We start from the raw sequence: 20,061 nt of genomic DNA on the forward strand, positions 1-20,061 counted from the left end.
AACAACTACCCGGGGAGGCATGGTAAGCGCCCCGGAAGCATGTCTAAAAAGTCAGCGTCAACGGCAGGCGATGACGAGTGCACCCGGACATCTTCCACGGGGAACTGACCCGGAACCGTCATCAGGAGCATCTCCAACGAGGTGCGCACGAGTCGGCGTCAACGGCGCACGAAATCGGCCAACCGAGAAAACCTGGTGCAGCGGCACCGATAGAGGAGGATCACCACGTCGCGGCGCAAGTGGAAATTTCCACGGAAAACACCGCGTAGAACGTTCTGGAAACATGTCAGGTGGCGAGTGCGTGATAGTCATGTTGTTTTCGCGTGATCGCGCCGGGCGTACGTGCCGAATACAATAGACGAAAAGAGAAAGTTCTGACGTCACAGCGAGCGGCGAATAACAACCCGAGAGTAGGGATGGTTTAGCATAGTGGGGAGCCAAAGCGAGAGCCATTGCTCGAGGCAGTCTCTCGAGTATAGCCATAGCGAACGGACGTGTCTAGAGATAATAGCGTGTAGCGCGAACATAGGCTACGACATTAGCTATCGGGGATACTTAACAATCGGGAACTCCCGCGTAATTGCACGTTAAATACTCGCTCGACAATAGCGAGAGGTACTTAGTTACCAAAGTAACATTCAGTGATAGTCGAATACAGCGGTGACGAATAAGTGCGTATCGAGTATACTACCCATCGCGGACATCGAGTCTCGCGACTACAAGATATTGTACGAACAGCGTTGCTTGTATTTAATACGCTGGGATCAATAAAATCAGCGATTACGGGAAAGCTCATACATAAAGCGCGATCCACATCGAAGCGCGGCGACACCATTGTGAAGCACCTTCGTAAAATTGTGAAACGACCTGTAGAGTTGAAATAACGATCTGAAATTAAAGAATTGTTAATCCTGAAACAAAGTCTCAAGATTAATTATACAATTATTCGTACTTACCTCCTACTTACCTTATCCATCGGCGATGATCCATCGTTGTTCAGCGGCGATCCGGTAGGCGATAAAGCGAGGATCCGGGGAAGTCCAGCAGCAGCGATGATCCATCCGGGGCAGGAACCTGAAACAAAAGAAGAGTATTAGTACATTAATAATAGTAATTAGCGAGACATATGGTGATCCGGTATGCGATAAGGCGAGGATCCGGGGAACCAGAGCAGCGGTGATGATCCATCCTGGGACGTCATCCTAAAACAAATAAAATAATATTAGCGTCTTGTGAATAATCGAGACGAAAGGCGAACTTACCTTCTCGGTAGTTAGAGGTCAAACCGAGTGGCGACCGTTCGATGGGAAGATAACCGCGCGGATCGGGCTCAACTTGTACCGTCCGGTCACAACCTAACAATAACAACACTACATTTGCATTATCGCCACTTACCTACTTTGTGTTAAGTTGCAGTATGCATTGTATGCAGTATGTACTCTTGTACTCTATGTAGTCTACCAATGGGGCGTACCCTTAAAAGTCTTAAAACATATTTAACTGGAATGGGAATTAAGCATCGAGCCTGTATCCAACATCGTGCGAGAGAGAAACATACATTGTGCGAGAGAGAAAGGTAGTGGATCCTAATCGTCCACAATGCGCATGCGCAGATATCGATAACCATATAGCGGACGATGCATGGCACATGCGCATTGCGGGCTTAGGATCCACCTATCTTTCTCTCTCGCATGATGTTGGACACAGTCTCGATGCTCAATTCCCATTCCAGTTATATATGTTTTAAGGGAATGTACCGTACTAACTCAGTAGACCGGTAACAAGGGTAACTAATAAATTCAAGAAAACCAAACAGTAAAAACGATACGGTAGCGGGTAGACTATAATTGAAACCAACCAAAAAACATGTGTGTATTTGATTTGTCCACATTTTGCATTTGCACATTTACGCCTGCATTTGTTTCGAAGCGGTAAATATAAATACTATAATAGCGTTGTCAATTTTGGCAACGTTACAGTTTGACACTACACAGTAAAAAAGTTTGTGTATTTTTGTTAAAAATGGACCTTGTTAAAGTTTTTGTGTTAAAAATGTAACATACTTATGTGTTAATTTAACTAATTTTGATTATGATGATCTGATTTTTGTGTGTTAAATTCATATTTAAGTAAATCAAATGTTAAAATAACACATTTTATATTTAATCGTAAAATTAACATAAAAATAATGTAGTTTTGTTTAAAAAATATTCTTTTTAATTATATTTAACATTATACAGATGTCTACTGTACATACAAAAATGTTAAATTAACACGTTTTTCATTTATATTTAACATTATACATATGTCTGTTGTACATAAAATTTTCGTTCACATATCATCAAACTTTTCTTTATTTTGTGTTAAATTATGGACATAATATTTGTGTCATAATTTGACATATTCACATTATGTTAAATTAAGGGCCGACAGGAGTAAGAGTGGAGACCTCTGTCGGCCGGCCGGGAATTACGGATTCGTTTTTCCCAAATTTTAGCCAAATTAATTAATAAATCTTATTAAAATGTATGCTCGTTTTAATCAGTAAGATCAGCCGCAACCCGCTACAGAGCCGGATTTTGAAAAAAGGATCTCAAAATGCAAAAGCCGGTTCTGTAGCGGGTTGCGGCTGATCTTACCGATTAAAACGAGCATAATTTTAATGAGATTCATTAATTAATTTGGCTAAAATTTGGGAAAAATGATTCTCACTAGTAAGAGCAGCTCATGGGGAATTTCCGTGGTAACATACTGACAAGGGCTGTGTTCAGAGATGCCAATGGTGCTGTTTTGCCCGCTGCCTGCGCGCCTGGTAGGGATACGCACACAGCTAACGGAGCCGTGTACGTGTGCGTTGGGCGCTCGGCGGCGGCTCGGCGCGGCTCGGCCAGCTTCGGGCGGGTAGAAGAGCGCAGACATACACTCGGATGTCTCGTTCTTCCCCGAGTTGTAGCATAGCCATAGCCGGTTTATCGAAAGTCGTATGCGTTAGCGCGTCGGCTGACTTGGCTCGTCTATTATGTCTCGCGTATCCCCTTCTGATGTTGATTTATTAATAAAATATATATTATGACATTGCAGATGACAATAAAATATCCCTTCCCACACTAGGCGCGAAACACTATCGTGTGTCTCTTAATTATTTAAAAGTAATGAAACTAATAACAAAAAATGTTAGTAAAATTGATTAATTACATAAATGATGTCTAATGAAATTATATTATCTTTATTTTAAAAATAAACTATATGTAAAGAAATAAAAAACAGAAAAAGCGTAAATAATAGAAATCCACTCTTGGCCAATATGTACGCTTTCTTCTAAAAAAATCTTGTTATTAATTTAGAAAATAAATTATTGTTAACACAAGAAAAGTGAAATAAAACATTAAATTATATATTGTTTGTTTTAGAAATATTGTTCTGATAGTATAATTACTTCGCTAATAGCAAATCATGTAATATAAAATTAAAAAAAGGAATAAATTATTTGTGCAACAATATGATAAATTTATTGTAATATTTGTTCTCAAATAAATGCATGGACAACGTACATATTGTTGCTCAACGGCAACCGCGAGAAGGTGGTGGTCTCTTCCGTCAAGAGGAAATGTAAAAATTGTTGGTAATTATGCATAAAAGGGACATCCTCTCCGATGACTTTGACCTTGACATATGTTGTCAAGGTCACCCTCCTGAGTGACCTTCAGAAGTTTTTAGCCGGCGGTCGTTTTTTATTAAAAAGTATTAACAAAGAAAGTTTGAAAAATATAGCAATTATTTTAAGTACTGAGAGGCATAAACGACTAATATTACGTTTTTTTTTAAAGCAGAGAATACTTTATTTCGCAAGAAAGTCGCTGCTTTACCAAAACACAACATTTAAAGCAGTAATTTGTTGATAAATTGTATATTGAATATATGTGAGTATTGGAAGGCATAAATGACTAATATATATGTCGAAATAGTTCACGCATATACTTTCCACGCGAGACGAGTTGTCACATGGGTTCGTGGCGCGCTTTACAAGCTCGTTTAAGTAGAGGTGGTATTAACCCTTAACTAGCACGCGGGGTGTCAAACACCCCAAAACGAATTTCGTCAAGTTTAGGCATCTTTCTCGGTCAGTTAATCTATGAATTTCGCATCACAGTGCCATCTGTCGTTAGTTCGAGTCACCAATGACACATTCCAATACGTTCCACCTGGCAGAAATCGTCAGTGCCCTTCCAAACACAATTCGAATCAGACGTATAGAATTGCTGGGGTGCTGAACACCCCAAGTGCAGGTTACGTGATTTTGTATTGAAAAAAGTTTTTTTCATTTTACATTTGTAATACCCACTACAATCATAATTTTTTTTGTAAAGTACTCTATCTCAAGAACATCGTGTTAAATTTTTATTAAAAAATATTTATTTTTGACTGAGATATGATTTTTTTTAGCAAAACAAGCCATTTTTCATAACAAATTTATTTCAAGAATTTTTTTGAAGCCTTAAAACTAAAAATTTCATAGTTTAGGCTAATGGGTATCATTTTCCAGTGTTTAATGTATGTACTTGATTTTTTTCAAGCCTATTGGAGCCTCCATTTCGCCGTACCCAACGTTCAAAGTGTGTGGGGTGTACAACACCCCGTGTGCAGATAACGTTCGATCGCGGACGTGTGCTAGTTAAGGGTTAAAGAAGATAAAGTTAGTCAATCATCTGTGTGAATATTTGTGGCGATATACAATAAACGAGCTTGTAAAGCGCGCCACGAACCAATGTGACAACTCGTCTCGCGTGAAAAGTGTATGCGTGAACTATTTCGACATATATATATTAGTCATTTATGCCTTCCAATACTCAAAATAGCTGCTATATTTTTCAAACTTTTTTTGGTTATAACTTTTTAATAAACAATGACCGCAGGATAAAACCTTCTCAAGGTCACTCAGGAGGGTGACCTTGACAACATATGTCAAGGCCAAGGTCATTGGAGAGGATGTCCCTTTTATGCATAATTACCAAATTGTTTTCTTTAATATTAAAGAAAACAATTGTTTACATTTCCTACGAATGCAGATAGAACAGAGAAAGAGAGAGAGAAAGAGAGAGAGAGAGAGAGAGAGAGAGAGAGAGAGAGAGAGAGAGAGAGAGAGAGAGAGAGAGAGAGAGAGAGAGAGAGAGAGAGAGAGAGAGAGAGAGAGAGAGAGAGAGAGAGAGAGACAGAATAGGTATAAAAGATAGACATAAAATAGATATAAAAGGATAGACAAGAATATACAGGACAGAACATAAAAAAAGAAAAGATATTAAAAGAGTATTAGTTTTAAGGTCACTTTACACGATTTATAATTCACGACAGTTTGTGACAATATTGCATATATAAAAAAACATTCAAAAAATTAGAGGTACATGTAAAAAAATATATACATATACAGACATATGTATACATACATTAATTATACATCTTCAAATGTTCTTTAGATTACAAAATACAAAACATAACAAATAGAATTATATAATTCTTCTGTCGTAAATTATAGATTGTCTAAAGTAACCTTTACACTAGAAATACCAAATAATTTTCTACCGTTTCAATTTTTAAAAGTAATGTTACATTAATAATGTTAAAGACCGAATAAATCGAATAATTTTTTTATTACAATATAAATTTTCTGCTTTTACAATAAAAAACAGGATAATAAAAAATAGAAACGGTCGAAAATAGCTTTTGGTATTTCTAGTGTTAAATCGAAAAAAAGTGCACATGTTTTATTTAATATAATACTGAAAATGATAACATATTTATAGCAAAAATATTTTCGAAATCATCTGAACTATTACGACAACTACAGCCAATTTTTGAAATTAACAAAAGAAATATGTTATAATAAAATCAAAATAGCTATAAATAATGTTATTAAAAAAAAACAGATATAAAACTTAATTTATAAACTACGGATTACATACACATATATACATATATGTATTTAATGAAATAATAATATATATCTTTCTTTCACATTTTTTACACAATTTAAAATAGGAAAAGTTGTTCGATTTTGCCAAGGGAAACATTCTATTTAAGGAATGTCGTACTTAAAAGTACAATTTTGTGGGCAAAATTATGTACAGCTATTTAAAAAAACAACGTTTTAAAGGACTGTTATTCAAAAGCCCTTTTTATCTTGAAAAACTAACATGAAATACGTTGTGACGTTGCACCGTGTGCCCGTCACTGATACCGGCGGCGCGCCCAACCCCCGAGCTTTTGTATCGCGCGCGTGTAACATTTTGTATAGTTACTGGTCTAGTTACAGAAGGAAGCGGCCGTACGGCTCTAATTCGGCGGGGTGGCGCCATCCGTCGGCGCGGCGAAGCGCCCCAATGATAGGGGGCCGCGAATCGAAGCGGCAAGGATCGCCACTGTTGGGTCGATCGCGAGCGTGCGAGGACGTCCGGCGAGGAGTCCTAAGGGCCGAAAGTGAGCGATGGCGGTGGCCCTACGAGCGCTACCAAGGAGGAAGGATCGAGAGCCAGCGATATTGTAAACGGCCTGCAATCCCGAAAGTAAGGTAACGGGGGCAGCGGGACGGTGAGTCGAGTACCGTTTCGCAGTTTTGAGAGAGAGGCGTAGGACCGCTTGAGAGTTTCCGGTCTACGCCACGTTGTCGTGAATCCCTCGGGATTATTATCGCCTACGGGTCTGACATAGGCCGCCCGCTGATACCCCGTAAGTAGAATCACGAGATTCCGATTCTTCTCGACTCGACACTCCGGTATATGATTTTGCGTGTTAGCGTATCGACGATCGACGTCGTGGCACTTGCCGCGCGTCACGATGTTTGTGCGTGTTACGTGCGTGAGCCCCGCGGATCGACTCAACAGTCACTCGGTAATATTAGTTTTGCGTTCTCGTTAATATTAGTTTTGCGTTCTCGTTAATACTAGGTTTGCGTTCTTGTTAACATTAATTTTTGCGTATTTGTTAAGATTCGTCGGGGCGTGTTCTCGATGCGTACATCCCTTCCGGGGCGTGCCGGCATTCCGATGCGTTAATTACCGCGCCCGGTACTTAGAGTGTGAGGCGTCGGGATCCCGGGTCGGAAGTGCACATTTGAGAGTCATATTGAGAGTTATATTATCGGTCGCGATCAACGCGTGGAGTTTCGCGTATATTGAGAGCCTTACTCGCTCCGGGGTGTGTCGCACGCCAGTATCACGCGCCCGCGGCTTGAATAGCCTATCGAGGATAAACGTTCCTTGCCGGCCCTATGTTTGGCGTAGAGTCTGCGAATAATCTTTTGCGTCTATTCTTTCCTTGCGCGTATAATTTTGCAGAGTCCCTCCTTGCGCGTATAAAATTGTGCGGATAATCTTCATTGCGGGTATTATTCAATTGCGAGTATTCTGTCGTTACGTGTATTATAATTGCGAGTGTTCCTTCCTTGCGCGTATTATTCTTTATAATTGCGAGTATTCCTTCAGTGCGCGTATTATTCTTTATGATTGTGAGTACTCCTTCCTTGCGTGTATTATTCTTTATAATTGCGAGTATTCCTTCAGTGCGCGTATTGTTCTTTATGATTGTGAATACTCCTTCCTTGCGCGTATTATTCTTTATAATTGCGAGTATTCCTTCATTGCGCGTATTATGCTTCGGCGTATAAGCTTTCCTGGCGGGTATTATTCCTTGGCGGATATCCTTTCCTTGCGGGTATAATCGTTTGCGTCTAATCGGTCCCTACGAGCGTTATAGGCCGGGGAAAATTTATCGCGCGCGCGGCTTCTCGCGGACAACCCTTGCTTGCGGATATAAGGTAGAGTCATCCTAATTGATTGTTTCATATTCAGTGTGACGGGGTAGATGTGATCTCGTGATGTATTTCATACTCTGAGCCGGCTTGGCCATCAGAGAGCAGCTGATGGAACACATAACGTCACACTTATTTTTATCTGATGAGAGTACAAATCAAAGTAGATTAGCTAATTTATTCGTTTTGGCGGAGGACTGTTGGCGAATGCTGTTTGCTCACGTTACCTTGGGCGGATCCTCGTTGGTATTATTAGCGTGTTCAGTACGTGACTCCCGCGTTGTAAATATTGTCCCGCATTCCGCGTCTTTCACCATAACGCGGATACATCGGGTTGTCACGAGGATTATGATGCCTGAGTACGAACATTATATTACAGCTGTCAGGACTTATATTATATTATTATTCTCTGATATAAGACATATGAATGATTTCTTTTGTGTCTCGTCTTCGCCTAATTACTGTCAATCCCTCCTTCCTCGGCCTTTAGCCGGACTACGACCCTCTACCGCGAAATGAGCAGCCGCCGCGAGCGGCAAGAGCAAAGTAATTCGAATTAGAGTACTTAGAGTATTTGGAGCAACTTCGAGTATAGAGAGAGTTTCGAGCTATTTGGATTAAATATTTACTCTAAATAATTACTCTAAATAGAATTTATAGAATTTATATTCTATTTACTCTAAATAGAATTTACTCTAAATAGAGTAAAGTTCGAGTTGAGGTTCGCGTGTTTAGAGTACAAGGTGGTGTGGCCTCCTCCACACCTGGTGCCCAACATATTTAGTGTTCGTATTTAGCTCTGCTAACCGCTCAGTATATTTGTGGCGCGGTGCAGTCGCGTATAACAGCCTCGCGACAGTAAAATTTAGCGTCGCAACGTACATTACGTCCGTACATTCAACGTACGTTGAATACCTCGTCAAATAATAATTTATTTTCCTCCTTACCAATGACTATTTTTAACATTTTGTAGAATATATTGTAATACAGGCCGTAGCTGTGTTCCGAAATTGACTGCCAGTGCTGAAAATCTATAATACATGTGACGTGACCTATAGATTTTTAGTACTGGCAGTTTCGGAACACAACCAAGAGTGACATAATTTATATTATATTATTTATTATATTTCTTTATTTTATAAATACATAAAATATATAAATATAATATATAATATATATATATATATATAAAAGCAATATAAAGAATAAAATGAATAATGAAATAAAAGAAATTATATAATACTGTTTTGGAATTTATAATAAAAATATGATGTAAAACATCATTCATAATTCGTATGGAAATAGGCAAGCAACAAAAAAAAGAAAAAAATTATTAGAGGTGCAAGAGATGCAGTAGATCAATTTATTTATGCTTTCAAATTATTGGTACTTACAATAAACAAATGTATAGTAAGTACTTATAATAAGCAATTTTTTTTCACGCAGGGGAAACCTTCAAAAGGCACCTCCGTTGTCCGGGGTAGTGTGAGATTTTTACTCACTAAAACCCCCACTGTGCATACGTTACCTGCTGCAATATAATGGTGTTGAGTCAGTGGTAACCACGCCTCTCCATTTAAAGTGTTCCGCCTTTTAAATATGGTGACTCCATCTGCAACAATAAGCAACTCTATGCTGCGTGCATAGACTAATTATAATAACAATAAAATAAATTATTAATTTATAAATCTGAAAAAAAACAATGAAATTATGTAAATAAACAACACGAATTAATAATTCGAGTGGATCGCAATTTAAACTAAGTTAAATAATTGCGTCGCAAAGTGACCTCAACCATATTATGGGAAGTATACTGTATAAAATATTTCTTGTTATTTTACATGCAACTTTGGTTTTGTATTTTGTAATTTGTTCTCATCTACCTGTTACTATGTATTTTTGAAAATAGTACATACATTGCAAAACAAAAAAAACCTATCTCATATTAACACTTTGCGACGCAATCACCTCAGTTCAAATTGCTATCTGATTTGCAATGCACTATTTTCAAAACAAAAGTATAACATAAAATAATTGTCATAATAAATATTACATGTATGAAATATAGAATGGGCCCCTCCAACGCCCATTCCCGTGAGAACGCATCCAATATTCTTTTATCGTCTCTCCGAAATTTTTATTTGCTTGCGAGATACAGTAACAATTACATGTTACTATATGTTCTATACAATGACAATTATTTAGTAATATTTAGCAATTATTAATTTAACAATTATTAAGCAATATTTAGCAATAAAATCTTACAAAAATGGGTTAAATAATGAAAAATATTAATTCGGGAAAGGCAATAATTTGTTGTTTTCTAGAATTTTAATTAAATGACGTCGCATGCATTTTACGTCACTGGAATATTTTTCATTACAAGGATTTCCTTTCAAGGCTATTGTAGCGAAAGCTGCAGCATAAATTCCACAAGAAGTGCAATCCGGTTGTGTTTGCACTTCTTCGAAAATTATATCATATTTGCTTATCTTGGGATAACGAAGGCGAATATATTCTTTTTCTTTAGCAGCCAATTTATCGTACGTAGTACCAGGTAGGCTGTCGTACACGTAAAGTTTAATGCCGTCAAAATAAATGCATCGCCAATGATCTGTGCAATTTCCGCCAATAATTTGTAAGCTTTTATTGCTACGACTAGCTTCAATTATGTGCGGGTATTCTAAGTATAACACACTTTGTGTTTCAAAGCAAGAAGTCTCTCTTACAATGCGTAAAAACAGATCTAACGATTCATCATTTAATTTACTATTTATGGGCAAAACGTTATTCTTTACTAATAAAAAAGAAGGTATGACATCATCTAACATTTTTTTATGTCTTATGTCATCCTCAGTTAGATCTCGTTTTTAATTAGAGTAATCAATTATAATACAATCGTCATCTTGCTCTGGAACAGCAACAGTGGTAGTAGTGTTCGACAATAATTGTTTGCTAGCTTCAATACTACTTTCTACTTTTATATTTTTTTTCTAGCCGCTTCTTGTGCTTTGATGACATACTGCGGTTCCCGAATAGGCATTTTTTGTGCTGCTCTACTATCTATTATTTCAGGAACCAAGCAGTCCTCGTAGAATCGTTTAAGCAGCGATAACATTTTTGTTTCCCAAAATCTGTCATCACGCTCGACAATCGTGTACTTCAATCCAAAGGGTGTCCACACAGCAAAAATGCAATACTTTCTTTGCGTTATGTGGAGTTGTCCCTGCACTTGGAAGTAGTACGCGTGTCTTTGATTCATTCGAGTATTATCCATTTTATCAAATATTGTACGAGTAGAAGCAATCTTATTCAGCATTGCATCGGTGGGAGACACATGCCGCGCCGCATAAGGACATTTTATCTCAACGATAGTATCGTCTCCGACAATGCCGTCAGGCGTTGCAGCAAGATATGGAATATTATCATCGATAAATATTCCACAATCATTAATTTTTATTCCCAACTCCACCTGCAATTGCTCTCGTGCCACTATTTCTTTTTCTTTACACCACTCAACAGCCACATTCGTCAAGTGAGGAGGGTACAGAATTGCTTTAACAAGATTTTGACACGAAGTTGTTTCTCTTCTACTACAAACTTTTCCAAAGTTTGAAGCAGTAAGAAGATTTCGCCGTACGTTGTGCCACATCAGGTTTTCATGCTGACCCCGTGTAGCACATTCCAATACAACATTATTGCATTGCTGATCTTTTAGCATTCGATAATGATTAGATTTCAACTGTTCGTACATATGACCTTCTTTATCTGGTCGTTCCGCATTTTGTCCGTAATCTTTATCAAACGTAAATGTTTTAGCAAAATATTTTGATGTACGAACAGAGAGACCTAATTCTTTTGCCGCGTGTGTGCGTTCTTGATAAGTCTCAATTTTTTAAATATTTCAATTTTCTACAATATTTGTACATGCAGATGGCTCTTTACTCATTACACGACAAGTACAACTCAATACTTTCCTACTATTAAATTGTACTACAGAAGCTTTCACGCGCGTTTGATAAGAGCCTCTCCTCGCAAAATGTATACGTTTACCGCCAATAAATTTACTAATAATTTTATTGCAACTTTCCACGGAATTACTAGTAAATTGATATAATAAACTATTAGCCTTTTGTATAATGCGTTTCATTGCAATTTCAATTTTTAAAAATAACCCTGCCTTCTGCAATTGGGGCACAAGATTTATTTCACCTTTTTTTCGTTTGCCAGTACAAAAATATTGAAGGGAAGCGCAATTTTTTTATGCTCACCAAATACATGGCTCGGTATATTTTGAAATCTTTAATTAAATCTGCGACTTTTTGCTTCCAGGATGCTTTACTATTGCGGCGAAACGTTACAGCCTTTACTACAGCGTTACGAATTTTCATCACGCTGTTCGTAACGACTTTTTTTAACAAAAGGTGCGTATATTTAATCGACTATAATTGGCCAAAATTTTCACAATTACACGACGTTTCGACCCAAGCTTCGGATCCTTCTCAAGTAATCTAACAACAAACAATTATAAAAATCGCAGCGTCAATACAGCGGGTCAAAACATGTACGGAATTTAAATCGTGAGTAACACTTAAAAATACCTGATGAGGAAAACGTGCCATTATCAAACAATTCTCAGTCAACAAGTCGTGAAATTTTGATAGAAAAGTCACAGAGTGCTATAAAATAAATTTGTCAGTAAGTTGTCAAAAAAGTAAAAAGGAACACGAACAAAGAAAAAACTTAGTTACACAGAGAAAGTTTTCCAAAGGCACCGGTTCGTATCATGCTCGTTGAGTTAACGAAGTATCGTCAGAACGGCACAGCAATTACATGTTTATGCGATGGAAGTCGGAAACGAACTGAACATATCGCGTCATGTAGTTGAGAACAGGTCGAAAGGTAGACGGAGCGGGTGACCCCAATACAAATTATAAACAAGAGATGACGTTGTCATAAATAGGGTTTAAGTTGTCCGTATCTTTCTGTAAATTAATGGTATCGGAATATTTTTTGATGAGAAACATTTCAGCGATTTCTCTTTTTTTAGTATTTTTTTCTTTATGAAGTATTTCAACTTCAGACCATTTAAATTCGTGGCCGAGAGAAACGCGGTGCTTGCTGACCACAGAATGCTGATGATCAATCTTTTTTATATCATTGAAATGTTCCGTGACGCGAGTTTTCAAGTATCGCTTCGTTTGACCAATATAGGAAGCACAACAATCGTTACAGTTGATTCTATAAACCACCTCAGTAGACTGGTTTTTATCGAGACGATCCTTGCCCTTTTTTATGATGGTATCTAATTTTTTGGGGACAGTATAAACTGTAGTAATACCAACATTACTGAGTGTGCGACTTATAGTCCCGCCAAGATCTTTAACATATGGTAGTACCACGCAACGTCGAGGATCAAATTGAACCGGCGAGCTAGCAATATCTGGTTTGTGTCGCAGCTGCTTAATTCTATTGTTGATGTGCTTATTAATGAGATCCATTGGGAAGGAGTTATTCACCAAAATTTTTTTGACTAAATTGATGTTTGAATCATGGTAGCGAGCATCAGACAATAGAACAGCATGATCGACTAAGCTTGTAATTGTATTCACTTTATATTTCAATGGATGGCTAGAGAAATAATTCGTGTAACGGCCGGAAAACGTTGGTTTTCTATACCAATTCGAGGTCAATCTATTTCCATCGCGGATGACTATCGTGTCGAGAAACGGGAGGCCATCGTTGTTTTCTAGTTCATATGTGAAATTTAATCGCGGGTGGTAACTATTGAACACATCAAGTATGTCATTTAGTCTTGACATCGGAATTATAGCAAAACTATCGTCTACATACCTACAATAAAAAGGAAGGTCAAAGTCAAGAGCACCAAGGCAATGGGTCTCCAAATCCTCCATTACAATGTCAGCCGCCTTGGGAGAGAATGGAGACCCCATTGGACTGCCAAAAACTTGCTCATAATACTGTCCATTGAAACAAAAGCTGGTAGAGGTCAGTACCCATTCCACGGCGTGAAGAAATTGAGGTAGGGAGAATTTAGTGTGAGGTGAAATGAGATGCCAACGTTTTTCAATGCCTTGAAGAACTAGTTCCTTTGGGATGTTCGTAAAAAGTGAAGTGACATCAAAGGAAGCTAGGACATGATCAGCATTTATAGTTATATCCCTAATGGTTTGCACGAACGACCAGCTGTCCTTAATGTAAGATTTAGGCTTCGGTAACAGCTCGTCCAAAATCGCGTGTAAGTAACTAGCTATATGTATAGCGGACTCCCAACGGACGAGACTATAATACGTAAAGGAAAGCCAGCTTTATGGACCTTTGGCAGTCCATAGCATCGAGGAAGATTGCCATTGGTGCACCTTAACTGGCAGTAAGTAGAGTAGTCAATGATGTCGTTGTCATGCCAAGATTTAACTAATTGATTGAGCCTTGTACTTAGTTTTTTATTAGGATTATTCTTTAATTTGTTGTACGTTGATTCATCATTAAGTAGATCAATCATTCTATTGTTATAATCAGTTCTATCCATAATGACAGTTATCTGACCTTTGTCGGCCTTCGTGACAAAAATATCAGGATTATTACGCAAAAATCTTTGGCAATTACTGAACTCTCTTAAGATGTAGCGGTCTATGTATTCAACATGGATGTTCTTATTTAAAAACAATTTTAAGGAGTTCGCGATCGAGCTACGTATCGTATTTATAGCGGCTGGAGGCATTTTATAACTGCTGGTTTCAAAGTTTTTTATGGTGTCTATGGTAGTAAGTAGACGGTCCTTTTTATCGCGGTTGGTGACAGGAATACCAAAATTATCACCCAAACTTAAGATGTGAGTTATGTTATCAGGAATGTTTATGTTGGAAATGTTAATAAGCCACTTTTTTCTGTCATTATTGAAAAACGTCTTATAATCCTGTTTAGAAAATATTCTATTGAACTTATTAGTAGCCTTATGTTTCTGCTGGACATTGTGCTTCATGATTTTTCGATTGTTACTGTTAAAAAACTCAATCAATAGTTTATGCGGTAAAAGAGAGGAAAGATCGTCACGAATATACTCGATTTCGGATTTAAGAAAGTTTAAATGGTTGTTTAAATCTCTAATTTCTAAGTTTAAAATAGCGCGCTTGTATCGCTCCTTAAATATAATGAACCTGTGTTTCGCGCTGTGGCTCCTAAAGCTAATATTAATACGCAGGTGGAGGATGTGCGGTGGCAATACATCGTGTCGTCTGCAGCGGAGTAGAAAAATAAGTTGATGTCGAGCCGTGCTCATCTTCATGGTGTTATTGGTCCACGCTTTCATTAGTGTGACAACATGCCGTCCAAATCGTTTGTTGATCATATGGAAGAATCCATTATCATTGTAAGACATCATTGTTTAAGTCGATGATGTGTAAATATAAGAAATATGTGTTTGTTCCGCCAAAAATAAATAACAAAAGGTGCGTATATTTAATCGACTATAATTGGCCAAAATTTTCACAATTACACGACGTTTCGATTCAAGCTTCGGGTCCTTCTCAAGTAATCTAACAACAAACAATTATAAAAATCGCAGCGTCAATACAGCGGGTCAAAACATGTACGGAATTTAAATCGTGAGTAACACTTAAAAATACCTGATGAGGAAAACGTGCCATTATCAAACAATTCTCAGTCAACAAGTCGTGAAATTTTGATAGAAAAGTCACAGAGTGCTATAAAATAAATTTGTCAGTAAGTTGTCAAAAAAGTAAAAAGGAACACGAACAAAGAAAAAACTTAGTTACACAGAGAAAGTTTTCCAAAGGCACCGGTTCGTATCATGCTCGTTGAGTTAACGAAGTATCGTCAGAACGGCACAGCAATTACATGTTTATGCGATGGAAGTCGGAAACGAACTGAACATATCGCGTCATGTAGTTGAGAACAGATCGAAAGGTAGACGGAGCGGGTGACCCCAATACAAATTATAAACAAGAGATGACGTTGTCATAAATAGGGTTTAAGTTGTCCGTATCTTTCTGTAAATTAATGGTACCGGTATAACAATCTAAAAATATTACGTACACACACATATATATATATATATAAAATTACAAAAAAAATAAATATTTAATTAATAAAGAGTAAATAAAAGTTTTATTATGTCATCGTTAATATATTTTAATCGTAAGAATTTTCTCTACGACAAAAATGAAAGGCACCGATATAAAAAATTTCTTTTAATCTTATACAATAATTATTCTTTACTAATCAAAAAAATTGAAATATGACTTACTTTTCGTATAAATAAAGGTATAAATTTTACATCAAGTTCCGGCAATGTTGGTCTGGTTTCGGAAACATTCTTCTCCATCTTCTCGTCATTTCTACGAAAGATAACCTTCCGTTCGAATTTACGAACATCGTAATGTTTCGCCCTCTCATTCGCTTCTCCTTCGTTCAACAACTTTATTTCAATCGGTATATCGCGTCGTTTCATCATGATGGCCTGATAAATAATATGTTATTATATTCGCCAAATATCTATGTTATACATATTTGTTTACAATTATATTTATGTTTGTTTACACATACACATTGAGTAATAAATTTATATAATATCATAGCTCAATTATATACACGTGTGCGTGTATATATAATATTTTACTCTCATTCGTGTTATTTATATAAAACAAATGCGTTAATATAATCACCTGATAAACATATTCGGATATATTTTCAAGACTGTCGTCACGGGCTGTTTCTTTTTCGCGAAATTGCACGTGCACGCGCGACGCGTCGAAAGATATTACTATTTGTTTTTCTGGAATTGTTAGATGTTTGGAAAAAATCTCTCGAAATTTCTTGGCATATAAATATCCAGGTTGTTTCATTGGCCAACGTCTTAAATAAACTGTCTTTGTGGGATCTAAACTGTTGAGAGTCTTTGGAATATCTTTCTCACGATTTTCTTGATTTTGCGGACGTTCGATAAAATAATTGGGACAGAAAGCTCCAGCGAGTATGAATCCGAGCACGAAATTGCGATCTACACCTGCACAAGTAAATGAGGAAAATAATAATCAAATAATTAAATATTATAATGAATAATTCACAAAAAGCTTGAACGTTAAATAATTAAATATACCTTGCCAAATGACTTTATTAACTCCTATACTTTCTTTAATTTCCAATCTCAGCAACCTAACGGTAATCTCGTTCACCAGAGCATCTAATTCACGCAAGGCTTTCATCTCAAATCCATTTTCCTGGGCCCATTGTCTCTCGGCATCGCGAGTGTTTAATCGATGTTTAGCTTTTTCGTTTTGCCACGTATTGTACACATTTAAGGTGGTAATGCAATCGCTATCGGATTGGTGAGCCCATTTTTTTCGAATCGTATAAGAGGAAAGAGAAGAGGTAGAATGGCCGTGCTCCGTAGAAAAGACATCTTTACCGGCCATGCTGGCCCCCACGATAATAGCGTCTCGTAAAATCCCAACAGCATGGCCCAACACGATTAATTTCGAAATTCGAATGTCGAGCGGAAGATGTGCCATTATCTTGCCAAGATCGGTCAACTTTCCGTCAAACGGTTGATAAGTATCATTGTCCGCCAAAGCTCCGACCTCTTTTAGGCTCAAGATGGTATTTTCCAAATTAGATAAATTCGGTGGATCAAGGAACTGTGAAAGAAGGATACGTGGCTCGTCGAGGTCAAGAATTTTGGCGCGGAGAACAACATTGTCGCGTTGGGTACAGAGTATTTCTGGCGTACTGTCGTCTTGTAAAATATTCTGTAAATTTTATGAGAAAATAATTAATAAATATTACGTGGAAAAAATGTAATAAATAATTAATAATCTATACTCGATGGATTATTATAATTTTATATTCTCGTAACTGAATGATGGTTTTTTTATTTTTTTAATTTACGATTGATATTTATGCGCGTGTAACGATATATACGTGGACCTGAAAAAATTACACGAGCGTATCACTAGTAGATGTTACAAAAACAAGTATTATATAATTACAAGAACATAAAATTATTATAATCTATTAAATTTCTATCGCTTGATAAATATTAGATCCCGTTAAACGTGTATAGTTTTAAATACCGAATAAAACGTTTGTCCCGTATCACAATATTAGCGTAATATTATTCTTATGTAAATCACTTGCCTCATAAAATGCTTTTGGCACTAATCTGTACACTCTGCCGTTCATTACGCGACCTGTGCGTCCAGCTCGTTGAGTACAATTTGTCTTACTCGCCCAATAAACTTGCAAACTTTGACAATGAGTTGCAGGATTATATATCCGTTGTTTTACGAGACAAAAGTCGATCACTATAAATTATACGTATTTAATTAATCACTGTCTTTTCACTCGACATTAATTATTATTATGAAATCATATTTATTTATATTTTCTTTAAATATTTGAATTATTTCTTTGTAATTAATTAAAACTGTTTTCTTTTCTCAAGAATTACGATTATATATAATTTATAAAAATTTTATATTCACCATATTTTACATTCGGCACCGTAATACCGCTTTCGGCAATATTTGTAGAGAGTATAATGCGTCTGTAACCTTCCGGTGGTTTTTGGAAAATGCGACGCTGTTCATTATCATCCCGAATCATCGAATGCAAAATTATTAGGTCCAAGAATTTATTTCCATAGAAAGTCAACAAGTAATTATAGAATTCCTCAATTTCAGAAATTCCTGGTAAAAATACGAGAACGGCATGTCTCCGAGACGGATTTGAGTCTTTTTCGTTATCATCGCCGATATCAATTTCATCTAGAGCATTGATAATAAGCGAGCAAAACTTGATTGTGCTTTGAGTGACTCTCGGTTTTGCGTAGGATACTTTTGGTATCTATAAAATAAAAATCTATCGTTATATATTTATAATTTATCCATCTGAAATATTAATATATAAAATTGATATAATTTTAATTTAATTTAAGAAAAAAAAACAAATCGACACGATTATACAAAATGATAAAATTATAAATAATTACTAAATATTCTTCATAATCTATACTTACAGTTCCTATAGTTGTTATCTCGTCCAAATAATACGTATTTATATCAAATTTTCTCCTCTCAGGTATCTCGATGATTGGCGCTGGAATGAAATTATTTCCTACCTCTGTAGAAAAGTACCTTGCGAATTTCGTTACGTCGATCGTTGCCGACATGAGAATAACTTTAACGTGTCTGGAATTTGTTTGTAAGAATCTTTTAACCACGAGTAAAAGAAAATCCATATTTTGATCTCGTTGGTGAATTTCGTCCAATATAACATGAGTATAGTTCAACAAATTCTTATGGTAAATCAAATGTTGTAGGAGAATTTCGGTGGTGCAATAAGTTAAACGGGTTTCAGGTGAGACTTGTTTTTGCATATCCACTTGATAGTCCACGAGGGTATCGAGACAGCAACCTTCACGACGCACTCTGGTGGCGATGCTTATCGCGGCGATTCGTCTTGGTGGCGTAACTATAACAATATTGTAATTTTTGTAGGATTTTCACGTATATATATACGCCATAATTTTCATTGCGTTAATTTTGTGACGGTAAAATTGATTTTAAAAAATACCTATAATATTGCAGTTGGCTCCCTTTTTGAGATTAGCGTCGAGAATAAATTGTGGAATTTGAGTGGTTTTTCCACAGCCGGTCGGTCCTCGAACGACGACTACGGAATTTGTCTCGATTGTCGCTAGTATTTTATCCTTCATGGCCACGACAGATGGATCATTATTAGATTGTGGCCTGTAAGTAAAGCTGCTGCGTTCTTCATAGACTACAGGCGTATCTTCCCAATAGAGTGGGTCTCGGGGGTCTTCTAATTCTTGGAACGTCATATCCAACTTAAACTTGTTTCTCGTCTCATCTCTTTCTCTATTGTCCATATACTGAAAGATGACGTAGAAACATGATGGATGACAATTCTTATATTTGCGGATCAAGTATCCATCTGTTTCTCAAAGTAGCTCAATTTATATTAATAATTATATATACAGAGTATTGAAGCAATTAAAATAAGACACCCTGTATACGTGTTATATGTAAGCTGTATATAAATATAACGTTGTGTAAAAAACTTTTGTACGATTAAACGATAATCGTCTCGCTTACCCTTAAATATTCCTCAGTTTCCTCTTCTGTGTAATCCTTGACATAAGTTTCTTCACAAACGGACGATCGCGGAGATGTGGAATCTCTCCAATTTGAGTAAGCCAT

General features: G+C 36.8%; 1 protein-coding gene across 1 annotated transcript; it reads right to left on the reverse strand.

Moving 5' to 3' along the window:
• Positions 1-905: 905 nt before the first annotated feature.
• On the reverse strand, positions 906-20,061 carry LOC139785710 (probable ATP-dependent RNA helicase spindle-E). Its single transcript, XM_071724874.1, has 11 exons — positions 19,957-20,061; positions 19,415-19,733; positions 18,858-19,312; positions 18,325-18,685; positions 17,978-18,144; positions 16,941-17,589; positions 16,507-16,847; positions 16,089-16,301; positions 1,263-1,395; positions 968-1,074; positions 906-911 (listed from the first exon to the last, which is right to left on the reverse strand). Exons 1-11 carry the CDS (start codon positions 20,059-20,061, stop codon positions 906-908), a joined length of 2,856 nt encoding a protein of 951 aa, XP_071580975.1.

The sequence above is a fragment of the Temnothorax nylanderi genome, unplaced genomic scaffold, assembly GCF_030848795.1.
Source record: "Temnothorax nylanderi isolate EJ_2023f unplaced genomic scaffold, tnyl_v1.0 TNYL_tig0868_pilon, whole genome shotgun sequence".
In the NCBI taxonomy this organism is placed as follows: Eukaryota; Metazoa; Arthropoda; class Insecta; order Hymenoptera; family Formicidae; genus Temnothorax; species Temnothorax nylanderi.

Bases quoted from the DNA above. Each gene is read 5' to 3' on its own strand.
- LOC139785710 (XM_071724874.1), bottom strand. From the start codon at position 20,061: ATGGCTTACTCAAATTGGAGAGATTCCACATCTCCGCGATCGTCCGTT. The intron at 18,145-18,324 runs GTGAATATAAAA...TATAATTTATAG, and splicing joins GGTGCCGAATGTAAAATATG to TGATCGACTTTTGTCTCGTA. The intron at 16,848-16,940 runs GTATATTTAATT...TTACTTGTGCAG, and splicing joins TAATAAAGTCATTTGGCAAG to GTGTAGATCGCAATTTCGTG.